At 42.4% G+C, this 23953-nt stretch overlaps 2 protein-coding genes across 3 annotated transcripts; one reads left to right on the plus strand and one right to left on the minus strand.

Annotated features, from left to right (window-relative positions):
• The first annotated feature begins 2253 nt into the window (after window positions 1–2253).
• c8h5orf22 (chromosome 8 C5orf22 homolog) lies at window positions 2254–11451 on the plus strand. 2 transcript variants are annotated; one of them, XM_064346515.1, is made up of 9 exons: window positions 2254–2451; window positions 2898–3043; window positions 3213–3362; window positions 3705–4155; window positions 5770–5832; window positions 6348–6469; window positions 7906–7972; window positions 8474–8613; window positions 10548–11451. In XM_064346515.1, exons 1-9 carry the CDS (start codon window positions 2383–2385, stop codon window positions 10690–10692), a joined length of 1353 nt encoding a protein of 450 aa, XP_064202585.1. In that variant the 5' UTR covers window positions 2254–2382; the 3' UTR covers window positions 10693–11451. The 2 variants fall into 2 exon arrangements, with proteins under 2 accessions (XP_064202585.1, XP_064202586.1); XM_064346516.1 differs by lacking the exon at window positions 2254–2451 and adding an exon at window positions 2465–2547.
• A 6054-nt stretch (window positions 11452–17505) lies between these two features.
• Window positions 17506–20823, minus strand: LOC135260867 (melanocortin receptor 4-like). The gene has a single exon (XM_064346520.1). It carries the CDS (start codon window positions 20366–20368, stop codon window positions 19430–19432), a length of 939 nt encoding a protein of 312 aa, XP_064202590.1. The 5' UTR covers window positions 20369–20823; the 3' UTR covers window positions 17506–19429.
• Window positions 20824–23953: the final 3130 nt, after the last annotated feature.

Here is a 23953-nt window from a genome sequence, read left to right on the forward strand (position 1 = left end):
TGCTCTGTAACTCATTTTCTAACTCATCTTATACTCAGAGGTTTACAAATGTCATAGTTATATCAGAATTCTTACAGATGCCAAAATGAAATCAATCCATTGTGGATGACTCTTGATATCCTCAATACTGATCACAAATGTTAAAATATATGCCTAAATTTTAATCTTTGCTTTTATAAAAATAAAAAGGACTGCATCAGCTTGCGGACTTTCATTACTTTTATTATGTTGGCCAGAAGATGGAGCCATTCAAGAAAACTTTGTGCTGCTTCTAGAGCCATAAATACTGTAATGCTACGGTGAGTTCTTTAGAACAGTATGTCAGTATTTCATACTCATACACCATTATGAAACAACATAATTTATTGGTACTCTGGGGCTATTATTCATTTAGTTTTCTCTCTGAAGCCTGCATTATTTTTTCTGCCAACTTGGCAGGGAGAGGAAGGCAGTGTGAATAGTTTATTAACATTGATTGTTCTGTCACAGCACTGCAGACACACACGTTGTTAGTCGTGAGGTGAAATTAATTCTTCATATTTCTCTCACTTATTTTCTTTTTTGTAAAGTATTGTGTCAAAACATGTCAAATCAGTATATGAGCAGTCACTATTATATGTCTCGATGTGCAATATATATGTTTCTTTTCAGACTAAACCTTCAGGTGGGCGTCTTTGAAATCATCAGATAAAACAATTGCATAATAATGGCTGAATTATTTCTGTATTGATTACATTTGTTTCTTTACATGGTACAGATGCCATTTTGGAGAATTCTATTTCATTATCTTTATTTCAGCTCAACTTAATTTTACCACAAGTATTAGCATAATTAAATCTTCATTAAATCTCTCTCTCACTCTCTCTCCCACTCTCTCCCTCTCCCTCTCTCTCTCTCTCTCTCTCTCTCTCTCTCTCTCTCTCTCTCTCTCTCTGGCCTTGCTGCCAGTGTAATTATTTTAATTACAGCCTTCAGAATCAGAAAGGGATTTAGCCTTGTTCAATAGTGTGGCCCCTGTCAGCCTATGAAAGTGTCTTGAGACTGCAGGGGGGGGGGGCTAAACGTAACCAAGTTGTCAGTTAGAAGGACTGGCATTTATCTGCAGAACATGATTCCCATAGCAACAGGCCTGTTGGTGCATGGATACGAAAACAATGGCATAATATTCCTTCACCAAGGTTGGCCATCTCCTCCTTGCTTCTCCCACTGCTTTAAACTCTAGACACTAGCACATTTACTAACAAATATAAAATAAATGTGAAATTGTTATGCTATATGCTATGCTATGTTTAATGAGTAGAAACAGCACTATGAATCATGGGGCCTGCTGTAATGTTTCACTAAACTCGTACCTATACCCATACTCATTCTTTACAGCTGTGATTGGTCACTGACTTTGTCACACTGGTTCTGAGCTTTGCACATCAATGTTCTTGCCCAGTACCATCAACACCAAAAAAATGGCATTAACAACTGTGATTTTAGGGAAAAAACAAATAACACAGCCACCCATTCATTCTCACATAAGGAGAGATACCTGGTAATGCTAATGGGGTCCTGCACTTACACAGAAAACAGCAGTGAACACTACAAGAAAGGGGGACTGCAATGGGAACAGAGGATATGGAACCCAAGCCAACAGGGTCAACATTCAGGCCTGTGGTGCTTACATTAGGGGATTTTATTATTATTATTATTATTATTATTATTATTATTATTATTATTGTTGTTGTTGTTCTTATTATTTGTACTTAATTTGTTTTCTTTGGGGTTTATTTTGTCTGATTGAAGTGGCACATTAGTATGTTTTGTTTTAATTGCCTGTATCTGGTAAAACCTTTTTATTTCCTTTAATATGGCATCTATTTTCGGGTAGAAGACGTTAATCATTTTTGTTTGCCTGGCTACGTTCGTATAGGGTGGTTTTCTCGGTAAAACTAATTATTACTTACCACTAGAGGGAGATGTGGTGCTATGTCAGAAATGTATTCAGGTCTATCCTTAGTTTGTTAAAGAACAGGGGAAATACAATTAAAGTAGTACATAAAAAATCGATTTTTTACCATTCATTTCACGGTCAAATAGTCTTCTCAAATCTGTACCTATACTTTATACACAGGTCGTTTGCACAGGTCAGAAGTGTAATTCGCTTATGACCTCCCTTAATAATACCGAAAATGTGAGGACGCATGTTTCTACCCGGCGACAAAAAACAAGATGGACATTATTAGACCAATCACAAGCTAGTGAGATCTCTCTCAGCCAATCGGACTACAGAGTTATTGCGTGTTCAAGTAATTATCCCCATTACGAAAATTCTTTGAAAACACCAAAGGACGTGGAAATAAAGAGAATTTACGAAACTGATTCATTTGAAAAAACATGAATAGTCAAACCTCGAAAAGGGTATACACAGAGTTGCCTGTGTGGATTGTTGAAGACCACCACGATGTAAGCTTTGGAAAACCAAGAGATGTATAGCTTTCGAGCTAGGCTAAAAGTTGTATGCTTTGACTAACGCAGATTAAACTTGGCTGTCTTAACCAGGTACCTGGCAAGCTTGTAAAGTAGTTAGCCAGCCATGAATTACATTAAATGGTGAAGTATGTAAGAATTTTTGTAAAGAACAAATTGCTCTTAAAATTGCACCTTGCAAATACGTGTCGGATAGCTGACGGGCTGCGGAATTAAACAACCGGAAAGCTAACAGTTAGCCAGATCTGCTTGCACTGTTACCTAAATTTAGCCTTCCACTCCATTATCCCTTCTGTTAGCTTGTCGGTTAGCTACAGTAGTTGTGTATGACGTGTATCGATAATTCCTTGAAAATCATATCATGAGCTGTCGTTTTAAATAGAGGGTATGGTAAAGCAATAAATAATTGTGTTTCCCCCCAGGTGGTGCGTCACATATATCGTGCAATTGCTTCAAGGCATGTTCCAATGAAGAATATTAAAATGGTCCATTTGGATTCTCACCCTGATCTCCTAATACCCGTTAACATGCCCGCGGACACCGTGTTTGATAAAGAAGCTCTTTTCAGGTTGAGTAATCCACTGTGTTTATTCAAATCAGCGCCTCATTTGTTGTGTTGGATATTTCACAGTAGAAATGCCAAAAGAAAAAAAAGTCTGCTGTATTCTTCCTGAACACCGTCTCTTTAAACATTGTGGTAGTATTTTCATTAATGTCATTTATTTATTTTTTTACAGTGAGCTGAGCATTGAGAATTGGGTCATGCCCATGGTTTATGCTGGACACGTGTCCCATGTGATGTGGCTCCATCCCTATTGGGCCCAGCAGATTAAAGAGGGGGAGCACAGCATGTGTGTGGGCAGAGACTCCTCCACAACCACAATCAGGTCATTGAAGCCCTGGGGTAGCATCCATCTTGAAAAACCTCCACTACCCACCCAGTTGTCTACACTCAGTAGCCTATTACACACTGCATTTTTACTAGAATGGGAAAGGGGAACTATTTGTGGTGTACGCAGTGTGATTTACCTGAAAGGGATAGTGGAACTATTCAAAGGCTACACTTTGTCTGATTTTCAGAATTAGGACAGGGAAACAATTTCAAGGCTTAACATTGTTAGATTTGTTGGTTTCTGGACTAGTTGGTTGTGAGCTATTATTCCTTGTAGTGTCGTTTTTGAGACTCTTCAGGACAGAATAACCTCTCTGACTCTCTATCTTTTTCTCAGGGTTACAAGCAAGGATGATTACTTTCTTAGCGATGGTCTCTACGTTCCTCCAGACCAGCTGGAAAACCCCAAACCCCTGCAGCTGAGCGTTGTCCAGGTGAACCCGGTGGAGCGTGAGTGCATTCAGGGGGAAGAGACCCCTGTGTCAGTTGCAAAAAGGCCACGGGCGCAGGACACGGGGGCGGAGGGAGCTGCCGTTTCTGGGAGTGATGTGTCACCCTACAATGACAGACTCCAGCCACCAGGTGGCAGCGGAACCTCAGGAGGTGATGACAAAAATGCAGCAACTCCACGGACCGATAGTCCTCAGTGTGGGAAAGATGGGACTGGCTCAACTGCTAAAGCTGTGGCCAGCCTCAGTTCTGCTATAGGGCAAGATGGTTCCTTCATCCTGGACATCGACCTGGATTTCTTCTCTTGTAAAAACCCATTCAAAGAGATGTACACACAGGTAATCTAGCAGCTAGGGACCCTGGAGCATATAGCTCAGTTAGGATACATTTATCAAGGTCCTTAATCTGGATTTTTTAATGAAAGGCCCAGCTGTGTAAATATGAGAACATATACGCTCTGCTAGTTGCCCTGAAGGGAATCTAGTGGCAAAATGTAATGCAGTTTCATCCGTTCATTCAATCTGTCTTGAACTGAGAAACCTGGTTGGTCTGCCTTTATTCTGCAATCAAGGGACATGGCCTGTGGCTGAGCAGATTTTTCAGTCAACCGGTGACTAGCGGCAGTAGAGAATGGCCTGAGGTTGTGATTTATAAAGCTCATTTATTTTCAAATGCATTCGCTCAGTGGCAGGTCCTTGTGAAATGAGACTGTAGACACTTCATTTTTTTTTTTTGACTGGTACTGAGGCTCCTAAGCAGTTCAGCAGGAAAAACAGAAGCACCCTTCCTGTTCCCCAAAACCGTGCATTTCTAAGGCGTCAGTGTGCACTGTTGTGTGGCTGTTCTTACAATCCGTATTTGAACCTTGTACATACATTCTCAGTATTTCCATCCAGTTACCATTTCTGTCATTTCATTAAGCAGACACTTTAATAATGTGTGACCACTAGCTTTTGATACTATTGGACAACCAATTATCGTTATCAAAAATCACAATGGATTTGTCCTACTACTACAAATAGTTTCTTTATATTTTAATGTGTATTTCTTTACCGAACCGATTTTGATTCAGTACTGTTAAATTGGAGGTATTTCTTGGAGTTGACAGATGACAGAAGTGCTGCAATTGGTGACTCAATGAGACTTTGAATTGTACCAACATCCCTCCATGGTTCAGTTGGTTTGATGCGCTTGACTTCTGAGCGCTAGGAGTTTCCATCCAGCTGTTTAGCTGAGCGTTGCTGGGTAGTCGGGTCCCTGAGAAACTCGCAGGAGCGGGTCGTGGGCTTTTTTTTCACGGAAATAGGCTGGGGGGTAAATCTGCCGGGCGCTGCATCAGCACAGCCGGAGTCGAGTCGCCGGCTCTGCGGAATGCAGCGACCGCACCGGACATCGCTCCAGTCAGATTTCCATCCCATTAAGAGAAGCGAGACCTCGGCTTGCACCGTTTCCTAGGTAATGGCATTTCGTGTGTTTAGTGAAACGGTGGCTGCCTTTGAAAAGACTGACTGCAGTAGGAGAGCTGACTTCTCTTAAAACATTACGACTCGGGTCTTTCATGGGCTGGTGGTTCGGAGGCAGAGTTTTGTAATGCACTCTTTCACAGTTCCTACTGGCGTTAGTCACGCCGTCATATTCCCCTAAATGGTAATATGATTTATACGTATGTAAGTGTGCTGCGAGATGTACTCTAGTATACTAGTCTATTCTTTATAAAATAATTTAAATATGCATCTCACTACGATGTACATTCTGGGCAATATGGAGAATATTCCATAATATCTGTAATATAGCTATGTGTGTGTGTGTGCGTGTGCCTACCTGTCTGCCTCTCTCTGTCTGTCTGTATGTCTGTCTGTGCACAGTAAAATGACACATCAGATCAACTCACAAAGTGTGTACACCACTATCCGTGGTCATGCATGTGTCAGTGTTTCTTCTCTCCACCACAGGAGGAGTATGCCATTCTGCAGGGCTTGTACAGTTTCCAGAAGCCCAGTGAAAACGCAGATGAGGTAACGCACCTCCTGCCTCTCACACAGAGTCCCGTGGGCTAACAGCTATCTTGAGTAAATCGTCTCTTTTCATATGTGAGCAGTGCTGTTGATGGCTCTTAGGGTCCTGCTACCCCAAATTTTTTTGTTAATGTTGTTATTGATGCCAACATTCTACCAATTGCCTCTGAAAGCAATCATAATCCTGAGCCATCCTTAGTAATATCCTCCAAACATGTGTGTCTTCACAGTAGCATGTAACCGTGTTCTATCAGTCTTCAGTAATGCTCAATGGATGTGCCGTGTCTTCTGTAATATGTAGGGAGCATGTCTTCAGCTTTATGTTATAAGCATGCGCTACTTGTCCTCAGAAATATTTTGTGTAGTGTGGTTTGAGTAAGATGTTGTAAACATGTGCTGTGTTTTCAGTAATGCAGTGTAGGCATGTTTTCAGCAGGGTTGCCTAAGCGTGTCCCGTGTCGCTCACACATCTAGCGTGGTTTCACTAACATTGTGAGCGTGTGTGGAACCCTCAGGACGAGGTGCTGGACTGTGTGGAGCGGCGCGTTCGGCAGCTGGAGGATCTGGAAACCGTGTTTGCCGACCTGGTCGAAGACGACGGTGAAGAAACGGTCCAGCGGTGGGCAGCCAACCCAGGGTGAGCATGAGGAAACGTACACTGACCGCGGTCGTGATGAGGATATGTATCGTGACCGCGGTCGAATATGAGGAAACGTACTCTGACCACAGTCAAACATGGGGAAACGTATGCTGACCACGGTGAATGATTTTCCAAACAAACACTTCCGCGGTCGACCTCACAGGAAAAGGAAAGCACAGCTTTTAAACCTGTGACTTTCTGTTTCTAACAGATTTCCTTGTCAGAAACTCTGCACCTCAGTTGTCTGTTACCTTTTACGTCACCATTTTGAAAAAGCCCTTAGGTTCGCATTCCATTTGATTAAAGAAGTGCATTATGGTACTGTGAATGCGTAAGCGCCTGAATCCTGTTCATTCATGTGTATGTAAAACAGGGCATGCGGGGATTCGTTTCTGAGCGTGGCGCTGAGTTTTACAGGACACGCGAAAGATGAGCTCCTGAAAACATGTTTTTAATCGTCTCTGACTTTCCCAGTGCAGACCTTTGAGTCCAGATTCTAGAATGGCACTAGATACTTCCGAACAAGCTCTCTAATGGATTCATTAGGTCAGTGTTAAAGGCTTTTAGCTTGAGAAAGAACTATGAGTGTATCTGAAATTGTTATGGCATATAAGCTGTCCTGGTGTGAGAGTTAACGTACATATCATTGTAGAGAATCAATGTTAACACCAAAAGAGCTGCAGATACATGGAATGCTTGTTGGTAGATTTTAATGTATATTATTGTTATATTTGATCTTAGAAGAAAAAAAAGATTGAACAAGCAAATATTCTGAAATGCACTTCCCACATCCTGATCTAGTTTCTTTGTTAGACTGTGTGTGTGCGCAGGCGTGTGTGAGTGTCTTTGTGTGTGTGTGTGTGTGTGTGTGTGTCTCTTTGTGTGTGCGCTTGGGTGTGTGTGCGCTTGTGTGTGAGTGTCTTTGTGTGTGTGTGTGTCTGTGTGTGTCTGTTTTTCACTCATTGTAGATAAATTAATAAAAGCTGGAACTGTCCCTATTTGTACATTAATACTAATGTGCTTTAGATGTATGGACTCCCTTAGCTTAAGTGGCTAACAAAGACATGGATCACATCCTCAGAGCATGACTAGTTTCTCACGCTTTTGAAGTCTGGCGTAGAAACTGTACTGAGCATCAGTACAATGCAGCCAGCAAAGCCACTTTAAAAGGGGAGCCATTGTCCATCCCCAGCTCTTTTAACAGCACAAAAAGACTGGGGCCGGAGCATTACCGAGCACATAAATGACCCTGGGTGGTACTTTCATGCTCATAATAATGGGGTGTCGAATTCGTGCGGACACGCTTCTGTTTCCACGGTTCTGTGGCTCTGTCTCTTTCAGGCTCAGTAGTGGTTTTGGGCATAGCGCGTTCCCATTAGGAGTTAACACACAGGCCGGATATGAGAACAGCCTGGGCCGCTTGTGTTTTTCAGGATGAAGTCTGTCGTGAGGCTCGTGCAAAGCCTGCGGAATCGCATGGAGTCTCCCGACTATGAAATGGTAAATTGTGTTGATCAGTGTAACCACCGTCGTTATCTCCATTCATATTGCAATACACTGTTAACACAAAAAATGAATCGATTGTGAAATGGTTAGTCATTTTTGTCAGTGTAACGACCATCGTCGTCATCATCGTAATAATCAATACACGAGACAGTCATACATTGTGTAACCACCATTTCCCCAGTTACCCAATAGTGACATAGAACATCGTGATCAGAATAATCAATTCAAGAGATAATCATACACTGTTTACCCAGACACCTGATTATGAAATTGAGATTGTCATCATCATCATCATCATCATAGTCAGTACTACAATTTATCATGTACTGTTTAAACAGAACAAAAACATTGTTTTCCTGTCAGACCTTCTGGTGAAACGTGTCCACCCAGAAATGCCATGTGACTTCATGTAGCACGGGTTCAGCTTATGAAACCTCTGAAGGGAGCACGTGTTCTTTAAAATGGCGCCGCGTCTCCTCTGGGTCTCTGCCACAGGTACACCAAGCCGGCCTCACCTGTGACTACTCCGAGCTGCCCCACCACGTCAGCACTGAGGAAGAGATCCAGAGGCTGGCACAGGCCGTCAGGCTCATCCTGCGGGCACTGCCCAAGCCCACGCTGGTCACCATGTCCAGGTAAGAGTTATGGGACACAGCCCGCGCCGGTGCCTGTTCAGATCTCGGCCCAGACCGTCTGGCATGTCCGTCTGTCAGGCTGGCACCCACACCTGATCAAATCCCAGCAAAGACAGGCTGGTACCCACAAATGTTCACATCCCAGCAAAGATAGGCTGGGACCCACACATATTCCAATACCAGCAAAGAGAGGCTGGGACCCACACATATTCCAATACCAGCAAAGACAGGCTGGGACCCACACATATTCCAATACCAGCAAAGAGAGGCTGGGACCTACGCCTGTTCACATCCCAGCAAAGACAGGCTGGGACCTACGCCTGTTCACATCCCAGCAAAGACAGGCTGGGACCTACGCCTGTTCATATCCCTGGCAGGCTGGGACCCACGCCTGTTCCAATACCAGCAAAGACAGGCTCACGCCCATGCCTACTCAAACTGGCTCCAGGTGCTGTTCACATCTCAGGCCAAATAGGAGTGCTAACGCTTTCATTTTTAGCTGTCATTTGTGCAATACATACTTTTGAAGACCTATGGTTTTTAAGGTGTTGTCAGTGGTGCAGCAGAAGCACACAAAATCTCATTTTGTTTTATTGAGCTGTTTCTTATGCGTAATTTTCAAATTTTATATTTTAATTATAAGTGAAGAGCTGTTTCCGAGTTCAGACCAATCTCACAGCATCTGTGTTACCTCTGTCAAATGTTTCTTCTGAATAGATCCACTGAAATAGGATACTGTGGTTTGTCTTCAATACGGATGGGTATCGTTTAGATTTTGCCAAAACTGGTGCTAAAATGATACTTTTAAAACTCTACTGTGTGTTTGGGGTGGGTGTGTGTTACGAGGATGGAAAATGTGTGCAACGTGCCATGCGTCTTTGGTTACTGTGACAACACAACACAAGTGCATAAATAAGAAGTCTCTCTCGCTTAGTGTAGCTTGTATCGTTTAGTGTTGCTTTAATTTCATGCCAAATTGCAGAATAAAAGAAGCCCATAAAATGCACACTCAACTTAAAACAAGCCCAAAAAACACAGCCCGCAGCTCTTTAAATTTACCAATGACTTTATATTAAAAAGAAGAAGCTTATAATAAGTGGACTTGGCAACACTACTTGACTTGGCAGCTCGCACAGCAAAATGACAGTCGCCCTGCATGTGACCCTTTGACATTTCAAAGAAAAAGTCATGAATACAAAAGGATGGTGTGTTGCTTACAGAAATAAACAACTAACGAAGACACTGTTCAGAACAAAATGGGGAGGCGGCTGCTTCATGCCGACGTTTGACGTCCATTCAATGGCAGTATTTCTCCTGATGAATAAGGTTTATGATTGTGGTTGCATTTTGGCTCTCCGAGACACTAAAACACTCAATCGATGTGAAATTGCACTAATAATTATGGAGAAAAAGACAAAACAACTCCACTACTTCTCTGTGTTTGGAATGCCGTATTACCTCACAGTGTTACAAACACCGCAAACTCTATGTTCGGAATACCACGAGTCTCCTTTGTGGAATTTTACAGAAATGCAGCGAGTGATGTTACTTAGTGCATACCATGTATCATCTGTAATTGTGTCTGCTTATGCCTTGCAGTGGTGTGTGTGTGTACGTGCGTACGTGCATGTGTTGCTCGTTTACACTTCTGTGATGTAATTAGCACCTGGTCCGGTCCTGTCACTCCATTATCCTTAGTAATTGGGCTTTAAAAGCTGCAGATTCATTGCACTCAGCGCTCAGCACCCGAAATGCCACGACTTGTCTTTTAATCTGCACCTTTAGGGAGTTATTGGCTTACAATCAAGCGAAAGCTCATCTTTCAACCATTAAAATACCCCAGTGTTCCTGTCTCATTCTGTTTCTCAGAAATGTATTTTCTTAAAGTGATAGATTAGCCTTTTGTCATTGTTGTTGTTGTTTTCCTGTGCCAGATCCAGTTTGGATGAGTACTGCCCTGTCGATCAAGTGGACTCTATTCAAGAGCGAGTCCTGGCCATCTTGGAGTCGCTGTACGGGCCGCTAGCAGTTCACAGAGAGTACGCTACCACGGCGGACTCCCCTGCCACGTCCTCCTGAGGAGAAGCAGCCGCCTGCCCGAGGGAGTGCGCAGCGCGTCTTTAAAACATGAGCCGCGTTTAAAATAGAAATGGACTAGACTCTCATTTCAGCCTTTCGGTTTGCAGGGGTGCAGCAGCGTGTAGTGCCAACATGTTTGAGTGACTTAGCATTGTCTCGACTAAAATCTGTGAATCTTCATCAAAATGTGAAATGCAAATAATTTAAAGGGGTAGGCGTGTATGGCGGTCTCGCTGTGGAGTCGGACCTGTGCCGGTGCCGGCCGGCGGGGTTGGAGCACAGTTGACTTTGCATCGGCCAGGGATACGGCAGCGTTTATTGTTCATGTGACCCCGGTTCCCTCTGTCTGTTCACTTGTATGACTGGGTCTCCTCCACCCCAAGCTTGCGGCTGCAGTGTGTAAAGAAGCAGTTGGCTGGCAGGCACGTGTTCCAGCAGAAAACCGTGGGTTGTCTTCACTCTCCCGAGCCAGCTGCAGGGGCTGTATATACACTGAAATGTGGGTGAGATTTGAGATGCCAAACGCTTTATAAAATAAAAGGGATAGGCTTACATTTGGCTTATATGTCAGAATGTGCTGTGCACAATGAAGAACAGTTAAGATTGCTTTCACGTAGTTCACATTTTGCGCGTGTTGTAAAAGCCATAATGTAACATGACTTGTGTAAGCTCTGTACAAAATGTGTATATGTGAAGTTAACAGCAAAATTGTTATGATGTATTTTGACCTATGCTGGAAATATATTCCAATATAATTTATTTGGTGTTTTTCTTTGTTGCCATAAACATGGCTTCCTCGAGAGGGTGTGGATGGGGAGTTGCTACTGTGATGGTGGTCAGTGTAACCTTCTACCAGGATTGGGGGGTAAATCCATCCAATACATGTTCAGTCAGATGAAATTCAATTCATCAGTTGAAAAATATAGAACCTCGTGGCCACTTTTCAGTTCATTAATTCAAATGGACCCCAGCTCTGAGTTCTGCCAGTCAGGAGGTGTGGGCTGCCGGTCTAACGGAGCTTGGGATTCTACAGAATGGAATTCAGTGGCATTGGATACATGGCTGTCCTTCTAGAACCCGCTGCAGGAACTGGTTACTGCTGCCATAGTAACGGAACAATATAACCCTGATGCACTGCACGGTGGGCAGTTGATGTGCTCTTAGTTTTTAGTCGCACGCCTTCTGCGGTTGCCACGGCGTGACTTATAGCCGTTGCTGAAGTGTTCAATCTGGGAGACGCTTTACAATTCTTAGCCTTAAAAAATGGACTGGCTTCCATTTCTTTCATTAAAAGGACAATGAGAGAAAGGCTCTTTAGAATATAAAGCGTATGAAGAGTCAGGCATGATGAAATTATGTTGTACAGTCTCATTCTCTACACTTGACTGCAGAATTAGACACATTTCAGAGGGAGTCTAAGAGGGACTAAAATGGAAAACTGATTGATATGCCATTTATTTAGTCCACTTCAGCTGTTTAATTACTTTATGTGGCATAGAAAGGGTGTGGGCACATTTAACATGCTGATGAGGACTGGGTAACCTCGAGCATCCTCACCTGTGAGTAATTTCACTGAATTCTAATGTCATTGTTTGCAGTTCTCTGTATTTTTTACCTTTTTTTGGTTTTATTCATTTATTTACTAAGTTTTCTGCTCTGGTGTTGATTTGTTTAGCCAATGGCTCAAAAGCCAGAAAGGTTTTTCATTTTGAGTTTTAGGTTTTTTTAAGTTAATGTTTTAACATTCTACTCACAAGTTTTCTCAAACGACAATGAGATAGCCTTCACCATGTTGGCTGAATAAAGGCAGGATATCAAGATGGTTTGTTGTGGAGTTACATGGTTTCGCTGAATGTCTGGGTTTACTTTGTATATCATTTGAAAAGAACTCATTTCGGGACAGACAGTTAAATGTGCCAGTCACCTTAAGCAGTCTCACTCATAAAAGTAGCTACCGGACATAAAAACTTCAGTTTCGCAAACAAGAAGAAAACTCACAAACACAGGCATAGACCCAGGGCCGTAAACGCAAAAAAACACATTTCACTGAAGGCAAATGACATATTTAAGGGTGGTATATTTTGGAGTGAAAATGATTTTTTGTCAAATTTTGTTATTCCTATACCCACCTCGCCCCCAGTCAGGAATTTGTGTATTTCATGCATTTGGATTTCAGATATGTGATTTTTGTTTTTTTGTTTTCATTTCATGGTGGCTATCTTCTGTTCTGCAACTATGGCTTCCCTGACATTGTTTCTGAACTATTTCTGCCCTTTCCTGGGCTGCTATGGTTCTGTCCTTGACACTTGTGTTTTCATGTAGTTTCTTGATTTCTTGATTTTTCTAAATTCTGAGTCGTGGTTCTAGAACCCCATTGCTTTCAGTTACCAGTGGTGATAGTTACATCAGCAATAGAATGTTCAGTTAAGAACATTCTGATCACATATCTGTGATCTTATACCTTAAAAGGTTAAGTAAGCCCTTGAGCATCCCAATCCCTCAGTTCTCCAGTGCATGGGATGATGATTGCTGGATATCCAGTTAGGTTTTTGCATTGGATTTCTTCTCTGTTTTTTTCTGGTATTTCAACCACTAAGCCTCAGAGAGGTGTGATGAATTCCATATGCTGCCCCTTTTTTGAGGGGCGGTCTGCAAACTGTCAGTCTATAGATTTTATGCAGACTTATTACTGACCTCGTAATTGCACTCAGTAGGTGGAGGGCTGTTGAGTTAAAGCCCTAGGTTGCAGTTTGCACAGATTGATCTTTGTGCAGAAGATCGATCAGAAAATCTTTTCGGCATTTACTCCCACCTGAAGGAGCAGGAAAGTCGTGTTTTCTAATGAGTTTCCCAGGTACTGTGTGCTTTTGATTTATTGTTCGTTTCTCTTTAAGGAAAGTTCGCTTCTGAACATAAGTTAGCAGACCCCAAACCACTCTCTTGGGTTTTATTTTCTACAGAATTTCGTGTTTCAACCTGTTGCTAAGACACCAGACATCATCTGGTTCGGTCTCCTTGGACCCACTGCTTGCTTGTATATTTGGGAAATTTACGAAATTGCAGCCACATGGACACTTTAGTGTTAGTCTCCCAGGATGCGTATGGAAAACCGTATTTCCTCCCAGCATGCAATGCAGATTGAAAATACGTCCTCTGAGGCATAGCACTTGAAATGTAAGATGGAATACTTCACACAAATGACATAGAAGAATATCAGTTTTATAAGGGTTTTAGAGTTCATTAATGGTGTTACAGATGCAGGTTCCGAACAGGTGGTTGGATAACAAACTATATAATTATGTGCGTTCTTTCAGGAGAGATGTGCAATTCCCCTGTTTAGTTGAACAGCACATCTTCCCTTCTGCCTGTGTTTTTTTTTTTTAAATAATTTTTTTAACACTGCTGTAGCACATTAAAAATGTTACTTCACACGGCCTCATGAGATGGAAAGACAGACAGACAGACAGACAGACACTGGTGGAACGTTCAGCTTGGTTCCAGCCTGGTTTAAAGCTGGGCCAGCTGATTTGAAGCTGGTTTGGACATGGTCAAGCTGGCAACAAGATGGTTGAGATACCAACCATGCTGGCAAGACCATTGTCTAGCTGGTGGGCCAGCTTGGTACAGAAAACTGACCATCACCAAATTTCAGATGGCATCCAGCTGGAGCAGAAGCTGGTTCCAGCAAGATTCTATCTTAGGCTGGTAGCTGGAATTTCCACCAGGGGACAGATGATTGAATTACTCTCTCTCTCTCACTATGACTGATGAGGTGAGAAACTGTAAAATTCAATAAAAGCATAAACTCATCCAGAATACACATTGTGAATCTCCAGGAGAGATGCAGAGCTGTAAGTATTGGCGCATGGCTCCAGCACTGTATCTATCAGCACTTTCAGTCTGCGTCATTTTTCATTGAACGCTCATGACCAACTGTCTCCTGCTTTAAGTAAAATGTTCACGTCTTGTGCTAGTCAGTTAATCAACATCGAATACTCCCGTCCTGCAGCTTTAGCAACGATGACATCAAAGTGATGTTCCTCAAGAAAACAAAGAACGAACCCAATTCAGTTGGAGGAGTAATGCTGAATTAGCATTTCTGTCATGTAGCACATTTGTTTCCCCATGCAATGAGAATTCATTAGAATATTCATGGAGCATGGTTTTGCATGAAAGATTTCCATTGCTAATAGATGCCGAGATTACTTGCGCACATTTACCTGTGGCACAAGAACAAAACAAAAAAAGTGAAACGAGAGTCGTGGGTGGTTACATAGAGTCCTCAAACTGTGGGGGACTGAATTAACCACAAAAAAAGCCAGCCACATGGGCTGAAAACAGCCAATGCAGATTTTAAAGGTGAAAAAAGACTGATGACGTAAAAACAAGAATAAAGAGGTTAAATGACTGCGGTCCCACTATTGTTAAGTGACATTAAGACTTGCGTAATTAAACTGTTATTACTTGAATAAGTCCACCATTATTCTTAATGATAGGCCTGTGGAATGGACAAGAGCTTTCAGGCAGTGCGTTGTAAGGTGAAGGAATATTCAAGCCGGGTAGTTGTTCAAAGAGGAATGACAGTCTGGATAGAGACAATCTGGAAAGAGACAACGTCTGGAAATCTCAAATATTGTGGTCCAAAAAACCAGGAGAAATACTGGTGGTTCATAATGATATATATGTGTGTATATTAGGGGTGGAGGGAGATGCCACTATTTGTATTTGTATCTGTATTTGTTCAACCAAAAAATTATTTGTATTATTATTCAAATTAAAACCGGAAGTAATGCAGTTTAACAATGAACTATAATGTTATATAGCCATAACAGACTTTTATAACACTGATGTGGGCTAAACAAACAGTCAAATCAAGTTTCAGACATAGGAAAATGTTTTTATAGATCAAAATATAGCTATATATTACATATATTTTCATCATACATTTTTAAAATATATATGCATGTCCATCCTGCATATACTGTACTATTCTGCCAACAGACCTCAGTAACACTAGCAGAACATCCTGCCATTGATGGCACTTCTGCGAATCATTACCAGACAGCCTGTTTCCCACACTCTTACTTTTGGAGTGTTTGGAGCTGTTTTAGTGCTCCTCTGAAGAGTCTCTCCATGCCTTTGTTCCTCCTCCTCCAAGTCACTTAGCCTACACCCCACACATTCCCTTTTTTGTTCTGTGATGGAGTAAATTGGTCATGATCCCCTCTTCTTCATTTTCCCCCTGTTTGACGCACGCGTCCTTTTGTAGTGAAATGCGGGGCATCCATTTTGCCATTGAACCATTATTTTACCCGATGAATCCCACTCTCTTTCCTCGGTCAGGAAAGCGTGTAAACAGGAGAGTCCAATTTGAGACTAGATGAATCTCATGAGAAAATTGAATCTCTGTAGAGTTTATTTCACAGGCACGCTGTCACAAAGACAGCACAGAAAAACAGAATATACGAAGATTGTGCGGGGGGGGGGGGGACTGACAATATGTTTACAAATATCTGTCAGTACTCAATGAAGCATCAGTATCACATTCTATTGATTTAAAATGGAAATGTTAATCAGGGGTTAAGCATTGTATAATGCATTGTATAATGTAGCCACGTACTTTAAATAATATGTTGATGGGAGCAGAAATATCAGAGCAGTATGCTTTTTTAGGGGCATTTTCTTCCTTGACTTTTTAAACATTTCAAAAATATTTTTTAGACTGTTTCCATGATTGGGAAATAACAAGTGTAATTATGATGAGTGTGATCATCTGAGCAAGCCCAGCCTTGCACAAATACCATCCCATGTCCCTTATAGACTGCGATGTAGTAATGTAAATATGGAATTGGCTTTCTTCCCAAACAAAAAAAAAATACTGGGCCAGTTGAAAAACTGAAAAATATATTATTATTACTGTTATTATTATTATTATCATCCACTTAATTTAGAGATATTGGGCATAAACATGCTGCGCGCACACACACACACGCACACACGCACATGGAAATCTTCTGGGAATCAGTCATTTTATATAGAGCTGTTGTCTGTGCCAAACATCCGGTCTCCTATGACCTGTTTCTCTCTCATAAAATAAAATGACTCATTTTATTGAATGTGAGATTTGCGACAGCATGTATAGGTAATAATTATTCTTTGCAGAAGTGTCAGAAACATAAAATATTAATAAGAGAACTTATTTTATTTAAATTTTTACATTTATTTGAAAATTGGACGTCCAACCTTGTTTGAAAATTCCTTGACATAATTACGGTTTATAAGTATAACTAAAGAACAAAAAGAGATGGTCATACATTATTATCAAATGATTCAATTTTTGTTCATTTATATGGTATTAAAACAGCTCATTTTCCATCCTGGAGGCCAGTTTATTTTGTGTGTCCGTTACTCATGGATTTCTAACTTGGCAGTGTTTTTGGTTGGTTTGTACTGCATCAAAATAAAGGTGCGCATTTTTTGTTTCTTTTTTTAATGGTATTGTCATGCATTGAAACAGCTGTTGAATATCCTGAGCTTTTAATAGTCATTTCAGAAGTCATCTATGCTCATTAACCCATTAACACATTAAGTTGGCAGTGATGTTCACGCATGAAATGGAATGGAATTCAGTTTGCTCCGAGACATGATTGCTGCTTAGTAGATGAAGGGGAGCATAAATCAGTTGTCAGCTGTGTAAACTGTTGTTTTTGTAAGGACATGCATTTCTGTGCAGCCAACTAGTTTAAACAGGAATGCCCAGTAATGAGAAAGCCGCTGGGATCAGGTCATTTGAGTCCTTTATTTTCAGCCATTTCCACTTTAAACGCTGTCTCACAACATGAAGCATCTTTGGTTTAATTCTCTTCCAGTGCACACTTGTACATGTTCAAAACAACTGTGACAGAGAATTTGAAAAATTTACATTTAAAATATGCAACTTCAAGGCAAACACACACTCAAGCGGAGTAATGAAAGACCAGGTATAACTGCTACAATTATGCTGAGACACAATTACAACACAATGTTACTTTCCAAGAACACAAAAATGCATATCAGTCATACAAGTGACAACGTGGAGTGGTTAAAACAGTGACATTAAAGACTCGTTTTAAGACTCACTGGAGCCATAATCACGTTCTGAGGAACAGACAACAACAAAATGACCAGCAAGCTACTGGCACTGACACGTGTGTTTGTGTGCGTTCTTTTGTTTAATTTTACATCTCTGTGAATTATGTGAGATATTTTCTGTTATCTGTTACTGTTACAGTTGCGTTTTTGTCGGGACTGTGCAATCCTCAACTGTAAAGTTTGCACAAACCTTGACGTTTTTTTCACTTGCACTGTTCTTAAGCTGCAGTCATACCAAAGATGCTGTTTGTTTTCTAGGTTTGAATAATAGTCTGAATAATTTTAGTTTTTCAAACTTCACAGTCTTCACAGTTGGATCATTGGATATGGGATATCTGTTTTCACACAGACCAATTCTGCAAGCTGAGCTGTTCATTGCCAAGCTTGCCAGTCCTTTCACACATGTACAACACTAGTTCATTAAATTTAGGAGAGCACATGCTTTCATGTTTTCATATTAGCACAACAAATGGACAGTGTTGTTTACAGCAGTGATTTTCAAACTCAGTCCTGGGGGAACTCTGTGTATGCTGGTTTTTGTTACAACCACTATTGCAATCCCAGAGTTTTAACAAGCTGTTCATTTTTCTTAATTATGCTTTTCGTGTTTTCCGGATTATTTACTCTCTTAAGGCACACTATATCACAAATAGCTATGGTTGTCCTGAAGTACAACAGTTTTATGTTCATCTTGTGCTATATTGCAGTTACATGAATCATACCAATCAAAGACTAAGATGAATCAACAGGCTCCTAAATGCTTTGCACATGCTGACAAGCCAAACCTGGATTGTGTTCACTTGTGTTAACACAGTACAAGTTTGGTTCGTTATCATTTGCAAAGCAATTAGGAGTCCATTGATTCACTTCAATCTTTAATTTCATCTGTTAAAAACGTTTTACCTCTGCTTACGAAAGCAATATTGCACAATGTGAATACGGGAGTTTTCTCATTCATAGTATGTCTTACCCATATGAGGGAAAATAATCCCTGAAAACATGAAGAGAAAATGAAAAGCTTTTTGCAGTTGCGGTTGGAATGAAAACAAGCATACACAGCGGTCCCTCAGAACCGAGTCTGAAAACCTCTTAAAAAAAAACCTCACTTAAAAATCATTTGATTACAAGAGCAGCGTATAAACCTACCTCCTCGGCAACCGCCTGAAACGCAAGAACAGAAAAACAGAGGCTGTCTTTTACATTGCTAACCTCAAAGAGCACAGACAATGGAGCTCTTCCAGTGTCAGCAGTGTTGACCCAGGCAGACCCTTAGCCAACACCTGCTGTGGTCAATGCCCACTGGGTCAGTTTCCCCATGGTCAGTAGCCCCGGGGCCATTATTTGCTGTGTCAGGGTCTATACTCACTGGGTCAGTGTCAGTACCTATTGAGTCTGGGTCAGTGCTCACTGGGTCAGTAACTGCTGAAGCAAGGTCAGCAACCACTGGGTGAGTAGCCCCATAACCAGTACCTACTGAGTCAAGATGAGCATCCATTAGGCCACTACCAGCTGTGTAAATGTCAGTGCCTGCCAGGTACCTGTTCAGTCAGTACTTACTGAGTCAGTACCTGATGGGCAGCTCACAGGCACAGGACGTGGGCCTCCCTCACCAGCAGCAGAGGAAGATCTCCTTGAAGGTCTTCCTCATCTCCTGGCTGCGGAAGGCGTAGATGAGCGGGTCGATGACGGAGTTGCACATGATGAGGATGAGGTAGACGTTGAAGTGGGACATGAAGCAGATGCAGTAGGGGTTCCGAGGGCAGGAGATCATGAGGACCAGGTGGAGGAAGAAGGGCGCCCAGCAGACCACGAAGACGCCCAGCAGGATGGTGAGGGTGATGGCGCCCTTCATGTTGGCGCCCTGGCGCACGGGGGCGCCGCCGGGCAGGACGGCGATGCGCTTCATGTGCAGCCGGGCCAAAAGGAACATGTGCACGTAGAGCGAGGCCATGAGCACCAGCATGGCGAAGAAGGTGGTGATGAGGCACACCAGCACGGTGGTGCTCTCCGAGTACACGATGAAGAGGACCCCCGACACCGTGCAGCACGCCCAGATGCAGGAGATGATGGCTGCCGCCCGCCGCGCAGTCATGATGTTGTGGTAGCGCAGGGCATAGAAGATGGTGATGTATCGGTCGATTGCGATGGCCAGCAGGCTGCAGATGGACGCCAGCAGCGAGCTGCAGATCATGGAGTCGAAGACGTTGTCCATGCTCTTGATCAGGCCGCCCCGTGTGGCCAGGTGGTCACACGGGGGGCTGGTGATCAGCGCCATGACGACAGTCTCCGTGGCATTGGAGACACTGACCAGCATGTCGGCCACCGCCAGGCTGCAGATGAAGAAGTACATGGGCGAGTGCAGGTTCTTGTTCTTGACGATGGCACCGACCACCAGGATGTTCTCCAGGAGGCTGACGATACCCAGGATGAGGAAGACCTCGGTGGAGACCAGGAGCTGCTCGTAGCAGCCGGAGGCGTCCTTGGTCCCCTCTCTCGAGCTGCAGTTCCTGGGGTGAATTGGACCATGGTGGTGCGTGCCATTCATCCCTCAGACTCGTGTATAACCTCTGGCTGTTTGCGTGCTCTGCTCTCTTGGGTGGTTCCCTTGAAGAATCCTCCCCACCCCTCAGCAAAACGGGACACTGCTGGAGCCTACGAGCGGTGGCGGGGGGAGGGGGTTACAGTCACTGGTGGGCGTCCACCTGTCTGTTCCCAATCCTCTGGTTGAGCTGTCTCATCATCGGCTCGGATCAACCCTTTCCATTTCTCTTCCTCTGTGGAGGAAGTCAGGGAGGAAAAAAGAGAGAAGGGGGGATGGAGTGAAAGAAATGGTTAAGAAATATAGAGTGGTGCAGATGAGTAGAAAGGCAGGCAGAGAAAAAGAAGGGGAAAGAATGAGAGGCTGAATGCAGAGAAAGAAAGAGAGGCGAGTAGCGTGGGAATGAGTAGGAGCAGGAGTGGGCGAATGAAGATTTTCTGCAGTGCTGGTGTGGAGCTGGAGAGAGCACATGGTGATCTCGCCGATTTATCACACACTGGCTTTATCAATCTGCTCCAGTCTCCTGACTGGCTCCTCCCACTGCTTTTCCTCTCAGCCAATTAGGTTGCATATAGCAGTAATGGGTAGGGGGGCAGAGGAAGCTACAGATTGCTGTTCAGAGGAGACGAGGAAAGTAAATGAAGTAGATGCTACAAATGATCCGTTTTCACCTTTTCTTCTATTTACAGCATGGCACTCAAAAAGTAAAACAATTGGCAAACCACATTTAATCCATGAAAAAACAGTCTTCTTTCTGGAGAACACAGTAAAATAATTGATCGTTATTTTAATATACAGTAATATACCACAAGTCCCACACCAAAAATACCACATCCAATAATATTAAATTTGTGAATAGATAGTCTGCTTTAAATTTGTTATATAAGCTGTCAACTATGGCGAGACTATTTTGAAATAGAATAAATAGTATTTTCATATCCCAAAGAAATGCATTCATGATGTAATACATAATAGACTAAACATAAATATGGATAGATAGGGCTGTATTCAGCCTTTCATAAATAGTCCATGTATCTGTGACACTGCGGTGCTAATGCATATGCAACAATGCTCAGAATAATTTCTGCATCTGTGACAAAGCTTGGATGTAGGATGGATTTAAATGTGTTATTTCGGTTACCACTGCATTAGCTACTTCAAAGAAAACAAGGCTTGTTAGAGAGAGACACACACCTTCCGATCAGCATTAGCTCTCTCTTGCAAGATTGCCTGGTCAGCAATGCAAATGCACAGAAGTTTTTCCACATCAACTTAATACACCATGCATCAGATCTGATAAATGGACACAGAGATATTGTGACATTTGTATAAATTCAGTAATGAATAGTTTAAATAAAAGAATGCAACAGCTATTTCATTCAATTTGTCACCGTGTGAGGGAGCTGAATATCTTTCAACCAAAATGAATAAATACGAATAAATAATGAGAATGTGTTAACCCCAAGGAGAAGCTCCAGCACAGAAGAGCAGTCTGGATAACAGACCAAAGAAACCGGGCCATCAATTATGAATGCATTTTATGATTTGTAACTATTGAAATCAAACAAGACTTTATTCCGTGGCGGTTTAATTTTGCAGACGCACAAGATAAAGACTTGGTTAAAATTAACATTTGCCCTCAAATAAATTAAGTTCAACTTTTTTATCCCTGAAGTTCACTTCACAGAGTGCATGTTTGATGAAAGAACTAATGCTTTATTTCAATTTGGCCCCAATTTTAAAAAGATAATTTATTTCAAAAGCTGATTGAATCCTGGCCCAAGATTCAGACGAAGGGAAACTAAATAAGCCAGTGTGCGTCATTATGTAACGTGTTTTGATTTTAAAAACCTTTTGTAATGTAGTACAGCATATTTTCTACATAGGGTTTGCTCTATTTTGATCATTGTGTATGTTGTAAACAGTTTAATGTGCATTTTAGCATTGAGCTCAGAACAGTTTGACCCGTTGTACTGTGGTTGAGCACTGTCACCCGTATAATAATCCTGGCTCACAGACAGGTTAGGTTTTTGGGTCCAGCCACATGTCAATGCTTGCCATTAACTCACATAATCCACTCAAATCACTCAGAATGGCTGATGTGTACCAAAATAAGTACGGAGCATGGCTCACTCAGAGCAGCAGTGCATAGCACACCAAGTAAAATTCTTATCAGTACTTTCAGTGGGCTAAACACTGAGTGCTCAGTGGTTTAACATGCCCATGAATGCTTTTTTTTTACCTGTTCTGATTCCAGCACAAATTGTGGAGTTCCAGAGCAAGAGACCCAGATGGGTGGGAGAACTTTGGGTGACTTGCAATAGTATTACTTGTGCTGGTGTCCAGAATGCTCCCACCCACCTAAATGCTACTCTGGCAGAGGAGACTGAGTCTGTGTGTGTGTGTGGGGGGGGGCATGATTCAGCAGGTATGACAGTGAAATTTGACCGGCTGTCCACTCAGGAAAGGGGAGGTTCACACCGGATCCAGGGAGGACGCCGGACCCCCAAGCTCTCCGTTTAATGGGCGGTACTACGCAAACAGTGCAGGCGGGTTACGTCGGATAGATGCCTCGGTGGAATCAATACAAACAGGTGAACACTGCCGGCACCTGATTGGATAGATGATGGGTCGTCCTTGGGTTCGGCTCTCCTTTTCCAAACGAAACAATATGGCAGAGTGTTGATAAACTTTTTTTTTTTTCCATCTAAACTGTCTACTAAAATATATTTCTGAAAACATTTGAGGGGAGAAATGAGCAATGTACTTGCTGAATCTTGGTTCATATTTGATCTGCAGCACCTAGTTTGAAAGTTTGATCCCAGTTTTGCGAGCCAGAGCCAGCTAGGTTTGGATGCCTTCATGTGCACAGAACAAAGACAAAGTGCATTCTACGCAAATACAGAACCGGTGACGGCGCCACCACTTGCCAGACCGTTTCCATCATGCACCGTGCAGCCTGTCCATATAAAATGAATAGGATGCGTTGAGTGCCAGATCCAGTGAGAACCCCCCCTGAAAGGGGTAGTGCCAGGAAACATCAGCACCATGGACAGCTACCATGTTCCCCCATGTGGTAGTGAGGGGGTATGCATCTTTCTGACTCCAAAAACATGGAGTTTTTTTGTGATTGAACACTGATCTAGGCTCAGTGAGGGCCTTAAGCAGCATACGGTCTTCAGATGTGTTTGAACATGATGTAACTGGACTCATACATAACATACATAACGTTATTTTCGCGGAACTAGCGGTATAAATTGAAAATGGAATGGCAACAGAAAATTTAATGTAGGAAGGATTTTACCAAGTGAAATCCCGCCCCACCCCCCCACCCCGCTCCACAGACTTGTTTAGGGCCACCAAAATCCTAGGGCTGGCCTTGAGACTGAGCATTCCAGAGTGCACTACGTAATTCCTGAAAAAAATTCTTTGCTGTTGACTGCTCCATTAACAAAATGGAATATGCCTAAAGGCGCCCTGTAGCTCAGATGCATAATGGGCGGCATTGTTATGCTGAGGTCACTCCTTGCACAAACAAATGCTGATTTACTGCGACATGATCTTCTGTGCATATTGCAGCATAGGTCCAAA

Source organism: Anguilla rostrata, chromosome 8 (genome assembly GCF_018555375.3).
Source record: "Anguilla rostrata isolate EN2019 chromosome 8, ASM1855537v3, whole genome shotgun sequence".
Classification (NCBI taxonomy): Eukaryota; Metazoa; Chordata; class Actinopteri; order Anguilliformes; family Anguillidae; genus Anguilla; species Anguilla rostrata.